Genomic DNA, 20058 nt, shown 5'->3' with positions numbered 1-20058 from the left:
TATTATTTTCCTAAAATTGGTTATTTAAAAACCAGTCATTTTAAATAATGTTATTAATTTGTTAATAACATTTTAATTGAAATTTAAGTGTTTGACATGTACATTTGCTTTTTATCAAACATACAGCTTTATTAAATAATTACCTAATTATAATTCAACTAATTTAAACAAAAACAAATTATTTATTCCAGTGTTCCCGGCCTCGCCTGTGTGGAGTTTGCATGTTCTCCCCGTGCCTGCGTGGGTTTTCTCCGGGTACTCCGGTTTCCTCCCACATCCCAAAAACATGCATGGTAGGTTAATTGAAGTCTCTAAATTGCCCCTAGGTGTGAACGTGAGTGCGAATGGTCGTTTGTTTGTATGTGCCCTGCGATTCGCCGGCAACCAGTTCACGGTGTACCCCGCCTCCTGCCCGAAGATAGCTGGGATAGGTTCCAGCACGCCCGCGACCCTTGTGAGGAGAAGCGGCTTGGAAAATGGATGGTTCTGGGGCTCCCCTTGTGGTACATGAAAGAATCACTGCCTAAATACAGTTCACTTGTACTTAACTTAAATTTAAAATATTGACATCTAATCTTAAGGAGCTGTCTTTAAAAAAAACAAAAAAAAAAAGGTAACGTTTTTATTTGACCTTTGTGCAATGAATCCTTTAAGTAGCATTATTTTATTTCACCATTTTTAAACACAATGCTAATGTTCAAACTGCATAACGTTGCAGTGGTTTACAATATTAAGTACAGTTTTGGACTAAAAACACGTTTTTAATGAAAATGTAGGCCTATTTAAGCGTTGGTCATGATGGTGGTACTTTGAAGCAAAGTTGTTGTTTTTTTGGGTGGTGCTTTGAAAAAAAAGTTAGAGAACTTAATCTTTCTAATAAAACGTGATTATTTATTTTACCTCATCTACAAATGACCTTGCCCATTTGTCCAGTTTAAAACTCCAACGTGGCCCTTAGACACAAATTTGCCCATCACTGGTCTATCATAAAAATATATATTCATAAAGCTTTTCAACGGATTTATTTGAAAACTAAACTGTGCAGGTTCGAGGCCACATTATTTGAAGGCTGTCTTGCAGTTTGTTCCTTTGATTCACTACAAGTGCGCTCGAAAGAACATGAATAATTTAGCAGAGAAGAATTTGGGAAAGAAAAATGAAAATTCCACCACAGATATTAAAAAGGGAGAACAAGCATCATCCCGATAGGCAGCATTAAATTCAACGCTGTTAATGTCGTTGAAAGCTTGGACATGCTTCCATTTCAGATTGACATTTGGTGAAATTCACCAAGGAGAATGTCAACTTTCATACTTGAATTCCACTTCAACAGAATCGATTGACGGGTGAAAGAGGCTGCGGGGAAGGAAACGTCAAGATCTTGTTACCTTTGGGTATGTTCGTGGATTTTGGCAGGACCGATCCGTTTGTGCAGCTCATGTTCAAGCCGGTCACTTCCACGCTGGTATTCCACGACTCCACGTATGAGCCGGATTCCTCTGACGCGCTCACGTTCACCTCCTGCAGGGACATCCTCTCCGCCGTCTGGGTTCGCACCTGCACGCACTTGCGATCAGTGAGCCGCCGTCGCGTTTGGGTGCACCCAAGTCGTCGAACGGGAAGGACGAGGGGATGGGGGAACAGAACTCGGGCGGAAAGCCGAGTTAAAAACTAACGGCATCAAATAGTGCACTGCAGCTACCGAGGCAATGCTGGAGAGGAATGAAAAGCCGACGCTCTCTAGCTCGCTTTTTCTCTCTCTCTCCCGGCATCCTAGCAGCCAATCAGGCTGCTGATTCAAAGTTGCAGACATCATCATCATCATCATCATCATCATCATCGTGAGGCATACCTGGGTCGGGTGATGGGATCGAACGCAAGATATGATTGGAGCAATGGTCAGTTGTTGCTCTGGTGTTACGAACAAAAAGTCACACTATTCATTTGAACTTGGTTTAAAAAACAATTGTGCTCATAAGTTTACATATACTGGCAGGATGTAGAAGATGCGGACCATTTATAAAGAGAACGAGTAATCAGGCAAAACATTTATTCGATTTTTAATGGGATCAGAGGCGGCGGAACAACTTGTGGAGGCGGCCACAGTACTCAGGAGGCCACTTTCAACAAATACGGCAAACATGCTCAAAAATTACATACACAAAATTGATTTCAAAGATAAGAATGCTTTAATCCAATTACTAAAATGTACTTCATGAAATTGCTACTGAAAAGCAACATATGTTGGCACCGCCAACGCAATAAATAAGGGGTGTGAAAACATAATAAAAGGAGCAAAGGGGTTCGTCAAAGGCAGGCCAAAAAGGGGGCCACCAGTGAAAAAGTCACATTTTCGAGATTAAAAAAAAAGTTTCTTTGTTTATTCTCAAGATTAAAATCGTAATATCATGAGAATAAAGTGGTCTATTTTCAAGACTAGTTGTAATCTTCCAAGAGCAAAATACAAAAAAAATACCTTTTTTGAGAGAGAAAAAGTTATGTTTTTGAGATAAATCATATATATATATATATATATATATATATATATATATATATATATATATATATATATTTAAGATTAAATGACTCCTTATCGTACGAGAATTAAGTCGTTTCCTGTATGCTTGAAACAAAAGTCAGATATTTTGGAGATTTAAATCATAAAATTATGAGAAATTGTCAATTTTCAGATGAGTCACCATCTTCGAAGAATAAACTAATCTACTTCGGAGAAAAAAGTAATATTTTCAAGATAAAAATTGTCTATTTTCAGATTCATGTTTTAATATTAATGAGAATAAAGTTGTCTATTTTCAAGATTAGTTGCAATCTTCCGAGAATAAAATAGCTACATTCATCCACAAACCCAATGATGGAGGCTTACCTCCCGGTCTGTCCCTTTAGACCTGGCTATTCCGCTGCTAAGCAGTCTTGCAATTGTACAACTACAGCAAGGATCTCATTTAATGTGCGTCCCGCGACTGAGGCGCACAAAAATGAGCATGGACGCATGAAGCATGGTCAATCTGCATCCACAGACGCACAACATTGGTAACCTCCGTACAGTATGTTAACCTGCAGGGCGCCGGTGGAAAAATGCTGCGAGATAAAAATGCTGCAATAGCCAGAAAAAAAAACATACAAATCCCAAGACAACTGCAACAGAGAAATGCTGCAGCACACAGCGGAAGTCTGCCAGGCCACTAGGGGACGCGACCTCTGGGATGGATCAGTCCTGTAAGACTCAAGAGCTCTGTAGCTGCCCGACTAACCGACGTGTCTACGTGGCGGCCATGTTGGGTAAGTCGTCGTTCCCATAGAAGGCAATGCATGGACGCTAATTATTCAAATATTGCTTTTCATGAGGTTACTGTTTTGTCAATGCCAAAGCATATGCTATCACTACGTAACATTTGATGAAAAGCAAAAAAAATAAAAACCTTTTGTGAAACGGACTCCCAGTTCCCTTGTAGTAATTGTACGGCATTCAACCGTATGCAGTACAATGTGCCGGCTTCCTTGGTCTTTTGGTTTTCTCGCTGTCCACACACGTGGAATGGGCTGACGACTTTGACCTCCCTAGTTTAACGTCACCGTCGGCATGGAGGTCAAAACGGGTGTGTCGTATCTACCTATACACACCTGTGGTGCCTCAGGTCTCATGGGACTGATCCGTCCCAGAGGTCACGCCCCGTAGTGTTCTGGCAAACTTCCGTTGTGTAGCGTGAACTTGCAGCATTTCTCTCTTTCAGTTGTTTTTGGATTTGTGTGTGTTTTCTGTGATTGCAGCATTTTTATGTTGCAATGCAGCCCTATGGGGGCCACAAGCCAGTGCGAACTGTATGTCGGTCCCAGGCCCGGATAAATGCAGAGGGTTGAGTCACCTTCATCCAAAGAATTCCATACCGGATCAGTCGTGGCCCGGTTTAACAACGTCGTGGCCCGGTTTAACCTGCAGGGCGCCGGTGGAAATTCAGCTAAAATGTAGCAGGAGAAGATGCACGAGCAAAAGCGTTTTTTTAGGCAGAAAAAGAAAAGAATAGCACAGAACTGAATGTGGGGACTTTGAATCTTTGGACTATGACAGGAAAAGCTCCAGAGTTGGTTGACATGATTTTAAGGAGAAAGATATATTGTGTGTCCAGGAGAGCAGGTGGAAGGCGGTGAGGCTAGAGGTTTAGGGGCAGGGTTCAAATTATTTTACCATTGTGTAGATTGGAAGAGAAATGGGGTATGAGTTATTTTAATGCAAGAGTTAGCTAAGAATGCCTTGGAGGTGAAAAGAGTATCAGATCGAGTGATGAGGCTAAAACTTGAAATTGAGGGTCTTATGTATAATGTAATAACTGGCCATACCCCACAGGTAGGATGTGACCTAGAGGTGAAAGAGAAATTCTGGAAGGAACTCGACAAAGTAGTTCTGAGCGTACCAGACAGAGAGAGAGTCGTGATTTGTGCAGATTGTAATTGACATGCTGGTGAAGGAAACAGGGGTGATGAAGAAGTGACGTGGAAGTTCGGCATCCAGGAAATGAACTTGGAGGGACAGATGGTGCGAGACTTTGCCAAAAGGATGCAAATGAGAGAACATTACACAGTTGTTCTCATATGTTTGATGCCAACCTCCACAAGTTGTTCCGCCGCCTCTGATCCCATTGTGTACAATTCTTTATTATGCTCTAAAATCATTATATCAGTGGCATGAAAAAATGTCAATGATATCAGCATTTATTGTGAATTTGTTTGAGAAACTATATCATTCTAACAAATTTGCGATCGTGACAGGCCTAAACTCATCCAATATATTGAGAAAGAGCAAGAGCAATGGATAACACAAAAATATTGTACAAACAGAAAAAGAAAGTAACAACGATAAGAAAAAATATGCAATATAGCAGGACCATGAAGCAAGAACCGTGATATAGCAGAGGATTACTGTGTCTGTATTTCGTGATGATAAATTGCAGGGAATCATTGTTCCAGGGCTGGGACTCATTGTCTCATTTGTATCCCAGGACTCACATCGTCTCAAGTGTAAAATGATCTATGTACTACAGTATTTACAACACCTGCTTGATTTATCCTACTGACCTACAGGTTAGCTGGATGAATTTATATTTTTTTAGTAAATAGAAAAAAAGAATCTTTTGAGGTATACAGTATCTGGCGGCCTAAACCTAAATACAAGTTCTTGTTATCTGAGCGCTACTTCATGGGTACGGATTAATAAGGGCCACCAGTTTCATACACACTTCTGAAATAACAAATTTCCTCAATTACCTTTAATTATATAATGCTATAATTAATGATATTCATCTATGTGAAGGGCGGCACGGTGGATGACTGGTTAGAGCGTCAGCCTCACAGTTCTGAGGAGCGGGGTTCAAATCCCAGCCCCGCCTGTGTGGAGTTTGCATGTTCTCCCCGTGCCTGCGTGGGTTTTCTCCGGGCACTCCGGTTTCCTCCCACATCCCCAAAACATGCATGAATTGGAGACTCTAAATTGCCCGTAGGTGTTAATGTGCCCTGCGATTGACTGGCGACCAGTTCAGGGTGTAGTCCGTCTTTCGCCCAAAGTCCAGTACGCCCGCGACCCTAGTGAGGAGAAGCGGCTCAGAAAATGGATGAATGGATGGATGGATGGATGGATCTATGTGAAGACATTGATCATGTTAATGATTTGGCACAGTAATTATCAAAAAATATATATATAAAATAAGATTTAACAAGGTAGTAAATATAACATCTAAGAAAGTGACAGAAAAACAACAAAACAGTCAATAGTTAAACAAAAAATACAAAAAGTTAAATGATACATATTCAAAAAGGAATAGGAAGAAGTAAAACCTATTTACTCCTACCCCTCGTTCTACTTCCTTATAATCCTATTACTATCATAAAATATTAAATAATTATTTTATATAATAATATATAAATTATGCAACACAACTTCTAGAAAGTGGTCACATTTTCAATTGGTAATTTCTACAACATTGCTAGGAAATCACCATGTCCCATTACTTGTGAGCATGTCCCATTACTTGTGAGCTATTTTAGAAGTTACTTATGTGGTCCTCTGGGGCGACCTGGTGCCCATGGGTACCATGTTGGTGACCCCTGGTCTGTCAGAAAATTATGTCTTTTTGCTTCTGGTTTTGACAAGTTGCACTGATTTTCACAATAAAACATGTGGGTGCAGCAACATTGTTGTACAGGTTGGTGTGAAACACTGCCCTCTTTTGGTTGGATGTTATGCGAATGTACCAGAATATGTAGAGTCAAAGGGAATATTGGAGGCCTGTTAAACCCATCCATCCATCCATTTTTTGAGCCGCTTGTCCTCACTAGGGTCGCGGGAGTGCTGGAGCCTATCCCAGCTATCTTCGGGCAGGAGGCGGGGTACACCCTGAACTGGTTGCCAGCCAATCGCAGGGCACACATAAACAAACAACCATTCATACTCACGTTCACACCTACGGACAATTTTAGAGTCTTCAATCAACCTACCACGCATGTTTTTGGGATGTGGGAGGAAACCGGAGTGCCCGGAGAAAACCCACGCAGGCACGGGGAGAACATGCAAACCCCACACAGGCGGGGCCCAGTCCTCAGAACTGTGAGGCAGACGCTCTAACCAGTCGACTACGGTGCCGTCGGTGGATATCTTATAGTCAATAATTACGTATGAAGTAGTACATTTGTATTCATAATTGCTAACCTACCTTCTGTTGGTATCAGTGTATCAGCACTATGTGACCAACCATCCCAAATGCAAAATAAACACAAAAGTGCAGCCAGGAGAAACTCGACTTACAGTAAAAACACCCAGAGAAAGAAAAGCCTGGCACTGGTGCACCAAAAGCTGAATAAGGAACACAGAGGGAAAGATGATGCTAAGTGAAGAAACCTGCAACAAGACATACAGACCCTTTCCAAAAAATGTGAATATCATGGAAAAGTTTATTTATTTCCACAATTCCATTGAAAAAGTGAAACATTCATAGATTATAGATTCAGGGCCCACATTTTAAACTATTTCAAGTATTTATTTATTTACCTCATTTGGGCTTCCAGCTCATAAATCCCACAAAATCACGAATTCAAAAAAATAGAATACTGTGAAGAAATCAGCCCAAATTTTGCAGGCCATAAATGTTTTAAACTTTGCCAAGTATGTCCAAAAAACACACTAGGAAATTGTCTCCGGTAGTTGGAGCCGCTCTAGTACGACAACAGACAGTCATTTGACAGAGAACACTTTTGAGACATAAAGATATTGACAAAAAAAAAAAAAAAAAAAGTCACTGAGCAGTAAAGGGTTGCTAGTTATCTGGTAATCTGGTAATGCCGGTACATTTTTTATTTATTTTTTTACAATTGTGCAAAAAGATGTCCTCTAGCACTTAGAGCAGTTCAAATGACTAATATTGCAATAGTCCGGTGCAATGAGCATTGTGCAAAGGGCGCCGAGACTTCAAGGAGTGTATGCGGTTTAAAGTGACAAGTAGTGCGATCATCTGGGACAATGTTGGTTGTGCAAATGTTGCAGATACTCCTCAATCAGTGTGCAAACGGAGCAGATGCTACTCTGGCATGAGTGGCCAGGAGCTGGAAGAGTCCGAGAGGATTTTGCACGCTCTTGTCTTAGTTCTGGCAGCGTGCAAGTCCTCAAGGGTGCGTAGGGGGACACCGACAATCCTTTCAGCAGTTTTAATTGTCCGTTGCAGTCGGAGTTTGTCCTTTTTTGTAGCAGCACCAAACCAGACTGTGATGGAAGAACACAGGACTGATTCGATGACCGCTGTGTAGAACTGCCTCAGCAGCTACTGTGGCAGGCCGTGCTTTCTCAGAAGCCACAGGAAGTACATCCTCTGCTGGGCCTTTTTGAGGACTGAGTTGATGTTGGTCGCCCACTTCCGGTCCTGAGAGACTGTAATTCCCAGGAACTTGAAGGTCTCGACGGTTGACACAAGGCAGCTGGACAACGTGAGGGGCAGCTGTGGCGAAGGATGCCTCCTGAAGTCCACGATCATCCTTACAGTCTTGAGCGTGTTCAGCTCCAGGTTGTGTCGGCCGCACCACAGCTCCAGCCGCTCCACTTCCTGTCGATATGCAGCTCAGTACTATTACAAAGTCACACACACACGGAATTCCGGGCCGTTTTTCCCTGCCACCGAACCTCTCGTCCACGGAATAGACAGAGAAAAAGAGCGCCTCTCCCTCTTGGCCCTTACATTTATAGTTTATGCTTAGACACTTCTTGATGTTGCTTCTGATTCTTGGTGATAAGTTCATCCACATTTTGTTCTCTTATCCATGTCTTTATGAACCTTGATTTGTGCACTGATGCACAGACCTGTTAGAACAGGAAGGGGCCATCTCCAAGCTGTTCCCACAAAGTTGGAAATGTCAAAGATGTGTTTTGCTGTATGTAAACTATAAAGCCAACAAGCCATGTATACAACTTTCACTAACAGGGGTTGTCCCACATGGTCCAACCATATATGTGCTCGAACACACGCCACCACCGCCCTCATAGATTGAGAACTGAGTGCGCGACCACTCGGCTAAAAACCCCGGGCTGCAAGCCTACCGGCCAGCACCCTTTTTAGGCATCAAGGGCGCGAGTTCACATACAATCAATCCCAGCACTACTCACTGCCATTATGTTTGCTACAGTGTCTCACTTGTGCGTGTATCGCACAAGTGAGACATATACACAAGATCTCAGTCACATACGAGCTCCGTCGGGAGCAGCCATGCATAAACAATGACGCCACCGCACACTACGCCAAGACGAAGCATGCGTCGACAGAGCTTTTCCTGGCGCTTCTGAATGACAGTATACATGATGAAAATTTACTTCTGACCGGTTCAACGAAAGAAATATTCAGCCCCTGTGAAACCGAATGAAATTCCATTCAAATTTGGCCTACTTATTCTGAATGGGGTGTTTATATGGAGCATTTTCATTCGGTTTGGGCTTCTAAACCAATTATAATTAGAATAGAAGGCTCCGTGTAAACCAGGCTGATCTTGCAGCTCTTTTTCTGTATTTTAGACCCAGGGTAATCCATATCACAGACAAAACAATTTAATCGCGAAAAAATAAAGGAAATTATAATAACAACAACAACAATAATAATAATAATAATAATAATACTGATTTAAAAGCAAAAAAAGACAATAATACAAAAATAATAAGGGCAGGCCTTATTTATTGTTTATCGTGATAGTTTGTGGGACAATATAGTGTTAAACAATTATTGTGATAGGCCGACACCTACAATATAAAAATAATTTCAAAAAAATCCTTATGTAAAAAAAAAGATGGACCACTGCAAAGCATTTTCAATTGAAAAAAAGAAAAACAGTAAATGTACATTTAGACATTTAGCTAATGAAGCATGATCAAGATCATAATCTCATAACACACACACTCACACACACACGCACACACGTGCTCCGACCTCCTCCCACATTCATAAAACATTAACAGCATAATAATGATAACACATCTGCAACTGAGGCAAAGGTGTATCTTTATCTGATTTTACATTATCTACAGTATAAAAGGAACTACAGGTCCTAAGTTTTACAACCAAGAACACTTCTCAAAATGAGAGCAATTAGTGATGTGGGAGTCGCTCTTGTAGCATTGTTTTCAGTGGCAGGAGCTGCGATGCTAGAAAAGTGAGTCACTTGTTTTTTCAACTGGATGTTGTTTTGAGGCTATTATTGTATCATTGCAATTTTACTTGGTCAACTTTAAATGAAATAAATTTCATTGTCTTGCTAATTCAGTTTTGGGGGTATTACTTTGGAAATGTAGTTGTATAACTATTTCAATTACTTTCTCAAAGTAATATAACCAATTACATTTGAATTACTTTTCTTAATTTTTAATGAATGCATCAACTGGAGCCTTGGGTGTTTTTCTTTAGACAAATAAACAGATAACAAAACATGATGACATAAATACATCATCAAAGAACAATTTTATATGCAATATATATATATATATATATATATATATATATATATATATATATATATATATATATATACACACACATATATATACACACACACATACATATATAGATACACTGCATACCACATAAGAAAAATATCATACCATGATGACCTAATGGCATGTGCACAATTTAGACTACCGCTATATAATAACCCGGGTCAGTGAATGTTCCATAAAAATTTATAAAAATGAAACTGTTCAAAAGTCAATGTTCTTTGATGTGTTGAAAGGTGTATCTATGACTCTTTAACCTTTTCAAAATCACAGACAAACTAATAGATTGTACCACAAGGTGGTGCTTCGAGGTCATACTTAGATGTCATGTTTGAGACGACAGCGGAATGGCACGTAACCAGAGACAACCAATCACAAGTGTTGGATTTTTGAAGGAGGACGTGATATGAACAAAAATCTGAGCTTTCGCGGCTATTTTTAAAATGTAACTAAAATGTCATCATGGAAATTTCCAAAAGTAACTAATTTAATACACATTTTCTTCCATTATTATAATGCATTATAATTGCATATAATTTGTAACTAAAATACATAATCTTGCTCCATGTAATTAGTTACTCCACAACACTGCTTGCTATTGATACCAAATGGAAAAAACTCAGCTCTTGTGTAAATGTCTGGATTCAAATATAGTATATGTTTCATTAATGTGCAGCTAAATACAGTGGTGCCCTGAGATACGAATGACCCGATTTACGGGTTTGTCGAGATACGAGCTGTTGTTCAGACAACTTTTTTTTTGCTTTGATATGAGAGTGTAAACTTGAGATACCAGTGCTGCGTGCTGGCATTGAATCATCTCACAACAAGGCGCAGTTCATCAGATAGAATAAGTTAATAGTCTTTAAAAAAAAAAAAAAAAAAAAAAAAAAAGCTGTTCAAGCTGTTTGTCACGCATAGGGTTTTTGAAGGGAAGGCAAAAACGTGGAGGACCCAAGTACAGGGAAGCAAAGCAGGAGTGCAGGAGTCTCAAAAATGTTTAATTCCCCAAAAAAGAAGGCAAACAATGAACATGGAAAAAGCAAACAAAAAGTCCTACAACTGATAACCAAAGTAACAAAGAAACACTTGAAGAAATGGAAAAACTGGAAACAAAACATGAGCGACAACGGATTAATGGCATTTCCATTCATTTCAATGCGCAAAGACGATTTGAGGTGCGAGTCTTTGGAGTTACGAGCGTGGTCAAGGAACAAATTAAACAGTTATCGCAAGGCACCACTGTAGTGTGAAAGAAGGATCATTAGTCCTAATCCCGTTTGGCGTGTCTAACAGGCCAGAGTACAACTACTTCAAATATCATCCTATGTCAGAGGTATGGATATGCACACACACACACGCGCACACACAAGCTAACAGACTAGTGCAAATGCGATTTGTGTCATGTCTAACTTGTATCCGCCCTGATTTGATTAAACCTGTACAGCAAAAATCGCATGAAATCCGATTTGAGAACAGATCCCCAACCACATAGGGAGGTGGTTTGAAATGGATGCTACAAATCCAACCTGATCACTTGCGAATAACTGTACGGAGAGTAGAGCTTCATGATCCAATTTGATTTAAAATAAAAATGGATTTCCCTGCAGTCTGACCAAGGTCTAACAGTTTTCAATCCAACAGATCTCTGAATGGATGGCTCAACTAGCAAAAGAGTACCCTGACATTGTAACCATACTGGACTATGGGAAGACCTATGAGTTTAGGACAATTAGTATGCTCAAGGTAACCAAATCTTTATGTTAAACTGCAAACCAGTAACTGGACAGAAATATAAGTATGGTAGTCCTGTTTGCTTTGCAGATTGGTGTGGATACTGGAGCGAAGAAGAAAGCTATCTGGATGGACTGTGGTATTCATGCCAGGGAGTGGATTGCTCCGGCCTTCTGTCAGTACTTTGTCAGCCAGGTAATCAGATCCAATGTAAAAGTGATTCACATTGATGAAACATAGACAGAAACATTAAATGAGCAAAGGCTCTGACCAGGATCTTTTCATTTCAGATTTTACAGAGATACAAGACAGACCCTAAAATGGGAGCGATGATTACAAACATGGACTTTTACATCACCCCAGTACTCAACATGGACGGTTACATCTATTCGTGGAAGGACAACACAGTCAGTGTTGCATTTCTTGAGAAATTTTTTCACATTGCCTTTCCTGGGTTTTGACAAGTTACTCAGAAAGCCTCTGTCTAGCCAGTGAATGATGTACAAACCAATCTCTTTATAAAACTAAATTCTTGTTTCTAAAGAACAGTGAACATTTCTAGAGGACTAGATTACTGGTAAATACATTACAGCAAAGCATAGCATACCATTAGAATGAAAATACCCCCCGCATGCGTAGTATAGGGATGACAGAGAAATCTAATTCGACACTGGAAAGGTTTCTTTCTCAGTCGTCAAACATTTCCTTCTTTGGCTGAGTTGAGAAATGCAGTTAAAAAAATGACGTGGAAAAATGAGAATCGAACATTAAAAAAACACTATTGCAAATACAATTCCGTGTTTAGTTAGTAGCTGAGTAGTACAGTATAAACTTAATTACAAAAAGGAAAATACATTTTAAAAATGGGGAAACGCATTAACCCCCCCACACTCCACCTCCCAAAAAATACCCCAACAGCAAAAAATGTCCGAACTGCAAATTTAATACATGGGAAATGCTTGCTTGACCCCGTTGTGTCAACGAGCTTTAATAGTGTAAGATTTATGCAGAACAGCTTTGTCAGTTTGGACTTTTCCCATGACTTTGGTGAGACATAGGGTTAAGAAGTGGTAATCTCTCACCACGACATTATTCAATTTGATGACAATACAAAGGTCGAGTATTAGATAAGATTACAGATTACCAGTGCCTCTTGAACCACTTCAAAAGCATATTATTTCTATTAATATTATTTTTATGTGTGACTGCATACTACTTTTAAAACATATTTGTAAAGAGACATATTCCCATGATTGAAATAAATTAGTTACCTTTATTTATCTTGTAAGACAACAAAATGGAAGGGATTCATAAATTTGAAAGTTTCTCAGCATTGCAAAAAGGTAGCAACCAACCAACCAAGGTGGCATACATGTCATCATATGCCTCTTGTTTGGACTTTGCCACCGCGACCTTTGCCCTATGTCGCATCTCAATGTATTCCTTTCGCCTCTCCTCGGTCCTCTCAGTGTCTCGCTTCTTCTTAGCTCACCTTTTTCCTTGGATGATTTCCTGTACTGTGAGGTTCCACCACCAAGTCTCCTTCTCTCCTTTCCTGCCAGAAGATACACCAAGTACTCTCCTGCCTGCCTCTCTGATCACCTTGGCTACAGTGGTCCAGTCTTCTGGAAGCTCCTCCTGTCCACCGAGAGCCTGTCACACCTCTTCCCCAAAAGATGCACAATACTCGTCTTGTCTCACCTTCCATCACATGGTTCTCTGCTCTGCCTATGTCTTCCTAATCTTCCTCCGCACCACCAGAGTCATTTTACACACCACCATCCTATGCTGTCAAACCACACTCTCCCCTAGCACTACTTTACAGTCGGTAACCTCCTTCAGATTACATCGTTTGCGCAAGATGTAATCCACCTGCGTGCTTCTACCTCCGCTCTTGTAGGTCACCCTATGTTCCTGCCTCTTCTGGAAAAAAAGCGTTAACTACAGCCATTTCCATCATTTTTACAAAGTCTACCACCATCTGTCCCTCCAAGTTCCTTTCCTGGATGTCGAACTTAGCCATCCCTTCTTCATCACCCCTATTTCCTTCACCAACATGTCCATTACAATCTGCACCAATCACGACTCTCTCTCTGGCCTGTGATGCTCAGAACTACTTCGTGTAGCTCCTTCCAGAATTGCTTTTTCACTTCCAGAATTTCTCTTTCAATTCATTTATACAGTATTTAGTTCATTGGAGATAGACACCCAAAGTCTGTTGGGATAGGCTCAAGCCAGCCAACCATCATGAATTCTTGATTCTCAGCATAGCCGCAATAATATAGAGCAACAAGCTTACTAAAACTGGCTACTCTGATCCATTTAGACCCGTCTCTGGAGGAAGAACAGATCACCAGGACCAGCAGGCTGCAACTGCTCCGGGACTGATCTTAACCGCAACTTCAATGCCAACTGGGGAAGTGAGTGTTTTTCGTCATAACAACAAGTGGCAATTGAGTGGCAATGTCACACATTATTTGTTGGAAGTGTGAGTGTAAGGTAGTGGTTCCTATATATTTATGGTTCTAATTCTCTTTCCAGCTGTCGGGGTGTCGTATGACTGCTGCGAAGACATTTTCTGTGGCGGAGCTCCCGAGTCTGAGCCTGAGGCACAGGCTGTTACCTACTTTGTAGGAAGCAGGAAGGAGGACTTCCTGTGTTTCCTCACCATCCACTCCTATGGCCAACTGCTTCTGGTCCCCTATGGACACCCGAACTTCACTGCCAACAACTACAAGGAACTGGTATGCAATGTGCGACCACAGACAATACTTTTTTTCAATTTGACTTAGAACTTTGATTACCACAAAGTTCTAATGACTTAGAACATGGATCACCACAAAGTTCTAAGTCAAATTGGAAAAGGAAAAAAAAACAATTGTGATATCCTGTTCTTTAGATGGATGTTGGTATGGGTGCGGCCGAAGCCATTAAGAAGGTCCATGGGAAAATCTACAAAGTAGGAACCTCACCAGATATATTATGTAAGTAAATAAAAGACATATCACCCTTGATTCTCAAACTTCACCACAGCTTATTCACATGAAGTAAATTCTGGACGGGATCTGAATTGGGTACTAAAATCGTTTGGGTCTCGCTGTGTGGAGTTTACATGTTCATATGTGTTACGCTACATTCACACCGGACGCGAAACGAACTTTGAAAATTTTATTGTGATAGTATTTTACACACACTGAACGCGAATTCACTTCATTTGCGTCACATTTAATGCTCCTCCCACTTTGGTTCACTTCAGCAAGTCTTTGGCGTGCTCGCATCCGCAGACGGTGTGCCGTGAGCGGCAACAGCCAGCACGACAAGTCATCTCGGCTGGTTCCCCCCCCCCCCCCCCCCCCCCTCTCTCTCTCTCTTCCTAAAAGAGATAAGTCTAAAACACTATGCAAAAAAGCCCTCTCCTCATGATGATAATGTGCGTTAAATCTTCAACAGATGCCAACTCTGGTTCTTCTAGAGATTGGGCTCGTATGCAGGAAATCCCCTTCTCCTACACCTTTGAGCTGAGAGATGACGGGCATTATGGCTTCCAGCTCCCTGAGGATCAGATCCAGCCCACCTGTGAGGAGGCCTACAGTGGAGCCCTGCACATAATCACCTACGCCCATAACAAGGTTTTTAATGGCGCTGTGGCATCCACCGTGCCAACACTTTGGACTGTGTTGGTCGTGGTAGGAGTCACAAGTATCATGTGACACTGAAAATTTTACATAACAATCCGAATAGGATATTTACATTTTATTTCTTTGCACCTATTGTTCAAATTATGAACATTGAATAAATACTATATTAAAACCCAAACAGGAACGCATCACATGCTGGAGGAAAAACAAGCGTTTGTTGCTCACAGTAGCATTTGCGTGAATTCTTAAATCTCAAGATTCACAAAACACATGACTAGCGTTTGTATATGAATGTTTTGACACAACAATAGGAAGATTTTTTTTTTGGTACATTGTGTTTATGTGAATGGCTGACTCTCTTAGCTACAATACAGGAAATGTTTGTCATGCTGGTGCTCAGGTCATCATATCACATGGAAAAATGTGTGCATCTGTATGAGTGAAAATAAAGATCTTATGTCTAAGTTCTTACATGCCATTGTACACTTTGCTACAAAAGAGTCAAATACAAAGCAGCAATGAAAAGCGGAAGGGTTCTTTGACTCATGAATAGAATGGAACAGTTACTTTAAGTTTCTGCTTGTGCACTTGTAAAGGGCTGGTAGCCTTGTTTTCTCAGGTGAGCCAGTGGCAAAAAGAGCTGGTCCTCGGGAGGAAACTGGTCCCACCGCATCCACGTCCATCCTGAGATGGGATGAAAAAAATGAATTTATTTCAGTTAGCCACTGGCACAGGTGATGGACATTCACTATGTGGACAAATGTATTGAGACATTTCATTAATTAATCAAACTGAGGTTGGACTAAATCCTTCCACTGACATTGAATCTTAATTATCCATCCATCCATCCATCCATTTTCTGAGCCGCTTCTCCTCACTAGGGTCACTGGCGTACTGGAGCCTATCCCAGCTGTCATCGGGCAGGAGGCGGGGTACACCCTGAACTGGTTGCCAGCCAATCGCAGGGCACATACAAACAAACAACCATTCGCACTCACATTCACACCTACGGGCAATTTAGAGTCTCCAATTAATGCATGTTTTTGGGATGTGGGAGGAAACCGGAGTGCCCGGAGAAAACCCACGCAGGCACGGGGAGAACATGCAAACTTCACACAGGCAGGGCCGGGGATTGAACCTGGGTCCTCAGAACTGTGAGACTGACACTCTAATCACCGTGCCGCCGAATCTTAATTACTCATCTTACATTGTTCGACATTATGGATAATTCTATCCACCAACCCCTAAGTCACTTCCTACAAACAATGACCTAACGTACGTTCCTTCCCCAAATACAGAAAACTTCGAACAACAAAGATGTCATACTTCCTTGATATCGATAACCTCTTAATGTATTTACAAAATCCTTAAAGACCCCTTATAATATTGCCACAAGAGGGTGCAAATACCCCATACAAACACCAATTATTTACATCATGATCCCAATAGCATTATTTTTTGAGTGGGGCCGCACATATGGTACATATCGGAAACTGCCACGGATTTTATGGTTACAACTTTGTGGGACTTTGCGAAAGAAACAAAATCTGTTCGATTATGATGTGTGGTTATCGCCGCAAATGGAAGACCAACTTGTGAGATTGTTAGTGCTACATATCCCATTACACACCCTCATTTTTCTCGGGTTCCAAGTTCTGCGGCTCTGTGGATCGCTCCTTGTCTAAATCTCCTTGGATAATGATGTCAACATAGTGATATTGCTCCTCCAGTGCGATGGAGTTCACCACAGAGGCAAAGCGGACGTTCACCAAATGCAGGCCAGCTTCCTCCAACACCTCCCTTTCAGCACACTCCTCCCACGTCTCCCTGTAGAGGAACACAGTCACTTCAGTGGAGGTCAGCCATGCAGTCCTTATACCAGCATTACTGTGCAACTATACGCTCCGCTGCAAAGGTCCTGAAACAGTGAGGCTAATGCAAATGTACTATTTTTTTTTGCTGTAGACTGAAGATATTTTGGGTTTGACAAGATAAATATGAGAGAAGATCAATGATCAGCATTTATTTACAGGTATTTACATCTGGAATGGATATACAACCAAGATAATAGCCCCTTTTGTTTGAACCCATTCATTATTCATGTGAGAAAAAGTACTGGAACATGTGACTCACATGTGTTTTGTTGCCCAGGCTGATTACTCAAACAAAAATAGTGCTGAAAACTCAGTTTTAAATTTGGAGAAATTTATACATTACAAACATACAGTACAAGTTAGAAGTATAACCAACATAAAAACCAGGGGCATGTCAATTGTGAAGCTGGGAGGAAATGGAAAATCAATCATAGCCATTGCACAAAAATTGGTCATCATCATTTGGAATACTTTGCAGAAGAAGTAACAAATGTTTACTAACGCTCCTTACACTAAACCCTACCACTTTAATATTAAAATCTAATCTAGTACTAACTCCTGTGGTTTTTCCATTTTGTGATTTTTATCTGAGCCTAAAATTGAAACGTGAAAAAAATGAATTTTCTTCTTGTTGTTAGTTTAAAAAAAAGAATAAAAAAATACTAAGCCACTTTTTTTTTTTTTTTTTTTTTATTGTAATTTGAAAATGGAAAAAAACGAATGTCTAAAGCAGCTACCCTCATTAACTGGCTGGCGGGCCAAATGTGGCCCCCGAACTGTGTTGGCCTTTTTAACACAGCACTAGGCACAGCACAATGCGCTGTTGACTAATCCATTCATTATGTGTATGTGCTGCCATTGCACAGCGCCGTGTTGCGGAGGCAAGGCACGAGGTGGGTGCAGCGAAAACCACATTTTGTATGTGTTTTGTTTATCAGTCAGCACGTGCTGACAGGGACTTTTCTCCATGCCAATGATACACAGACAGCATTTTACTGGGTCATGCAAGAGTTCACTGCTGCAAGTGTAAGTTTTAACTTTCACTTTTATTTCTGGAGCAGCGCTAATATAGGTATGTGCACATCTGCCGCGGAATGGCTTTTGAAACTGGTCACTTAACGAGCCACACTCAGAATTGCGCATTTTGATTAGCGGCGGAACCGCTGTTTTCCGTGTCTCACTGCGTTCACGTTTTTAACCTTACCCCTTTTTCCACCATTAATAATTACGTAGAAGAGGTGTCCTAGTTTTAATTACGACTTTGAAATTTCTCCAAAGAACATTTTTTTGCAACATAAGATTCGAAAAAGATTTCCTGAATTTACAGTCGACAGACTCCCGTAAAAAAACTTTTATGTGAGTAGCCCGGTTATTCAAATTCATACTCAGGATTTATTGTATACTTTTCTGTTTCTGCCAAATTTGAAATAAACTGTTCGTCTTACAGTTACACTTTTTGCTTGTACAGTTGGCCAGGCCTGTTATGTGTTACTGTGACCCACCATGACGGCTCATATTTACTGTCACTTCCAATGCTAATTTTGTGAATTTTATGAACTATACAGTAAGTACACATATATAGACATGGACGGTCTCACACACACACACACACACACACACGCAAGCTTCCCATTAATATCAGTCCTTGGAAAATACGATAAAGATTAAGAAAGTTCTGAAAGTTTGAAACTCGAAATCAACCAAAAAGGTCACATCTAAAATGTCGACCCCCAGTGACTTTAGATTAAGACGTTGACCATAAAGTGGTGCATTTTCACCGGTTTTAAAGAGTCATAATCTTTTTAAAATTTGATACAGAAAATGTATACTTATATCACTGGAAGTGTCTTTAAAGGTTCTGTCCGATAATGCTCGTCTCGTGTTAATTAATTAAACTTTTTAATTTTATGCACATACCTACATATTGTTGAGACTTTGCCAGGTGTCGGAGCTTTTTTATGGAAATGTTGTGTTCCAAGTTTGGAGCTACAAAAAAAAGTGGGCAGTGAAAAACGTAAATTCAAAAAAAATGGATAAAAAAATTGCAGTTATTCTTCCTCTAACCAGTAGGCTATATTAGAAAGTAAACAAAAAGTGGAAATGACAGGGGGAAAATGAAGCAATTCCCCCTCTCAGTTTTATTCAACTTTATTTTTTATTATTTCTTTTGATTTATGTCAAAATGCAAACGAAGTTGTATTTTTGTTGGTAATTTTGCTGTTGCTTTGAAACAAAAGGACATTTTGTTTTGACTATTACAGTATTATCGTATGAGGTCATTGAAGAATTATTTGTGGCCCTTTTAAGGTTTTTACAGATTCAGCCTGGCAACAATCGTTACTGGACCAGAAGAAAATATATATATAATCAAGAAATTGTGATAATATAATTAAGATGCTGTCATTTGAATTGGTTAATATTCAATTTACGTTGTTACATTTTATAATGAATCTTGTTTTGTGTCTTACGTGCGAGTTATAACGTCGAGGGAACAGTGCGAAGGAACTACTAAACCGGGCTACGTACCCAAACTCCAGGTGGCCGCCGGGAAGTTGGTACTTCCCTTTTCCCGTCACACTTTTCCTTTTTCCGACGAGGACACAGCCCGAATGAGCCGAATCTGTGACCAGGACACCCACCCCAACCCCGGGACGTCTCGCGGCGTTCTGTGACATCTGTTCGAGTTATAAAATGTACACTTGGAAACAAAACGAACTTACAAGTTACAGGTTTGTGCTCCGGAGGGAAGCTAGCCGTGAAATGCAAAAGAGGACTCACCCAT

General features: G+C 40.5%; 2 protein-coding genes across 2 annotated transcripts; one reads left to right on the top strand and one right to left on the bottom strand.

The window, feature by feature from the left end:
* The first annotated feature begins 9619 nt into the window (after positions 1-9619).
* On the top strand, positions 9620-15609 carry cpo (carboxypeptidase O). The gene is made up of 9 exons (XM_061683273.1): positions 9620-9693; positions 11327-11366; positions 11675-11776; positions 11855-11959; positions 12055-12171; positions 14091-14184; positions 14306-14508; positions 14664-14748; positions 15215-15609. Exons 1-9 carry the CDS (start codon positions 9620-9622, stop codon positions 15472-15474), a joined length of 1080 nt encoding a protein of 359 aa, XP_061539257.1. The 3' UTR covers positions 15475-15609.
* On the bottom strand, positions 15179-20058 carry nudt15 (nudix (nucleoside diphosphate linked moiety X)-type motif 15). Its single transcript, XM_061683287.1, has 3 exons — positions 19803-20058; positions 17033-17229; positions 15179-16086 (listed from the first exon to the last, which is right to left on the bottom strand). The coding sequence occupies exons 1-3, from the start codon at positions 19949-19951 to the stop codon at positions 15971-15973; spliced, it is 462 nt and encodes a 153-aa protein (XP_061539271.1). The 5' UTR covers positions 19952-20058; the 3' UTR covers positions 15179-15970.

This window comes from Phycodurus eques, chromosome 1 (genome assembly GCF_024500275.1).
Source record: "Phycodurus eques isolate BA_2022a chromosome 1, UOR_Pequ_1.1, whole genome shotgun sequence".
Taxonomy (NCBI): domain Eukaryota; kingdom Metazoa; phylum Chordata; class Actinopteri; order Syngnathiformes; family Syngnathidae; genus Phycodurus; species Phycodurus eques.
Note: the sequence above shows the minus strand (reverse complement) of the source record. Positions and strands in the feature narration are given on the sequence as shown.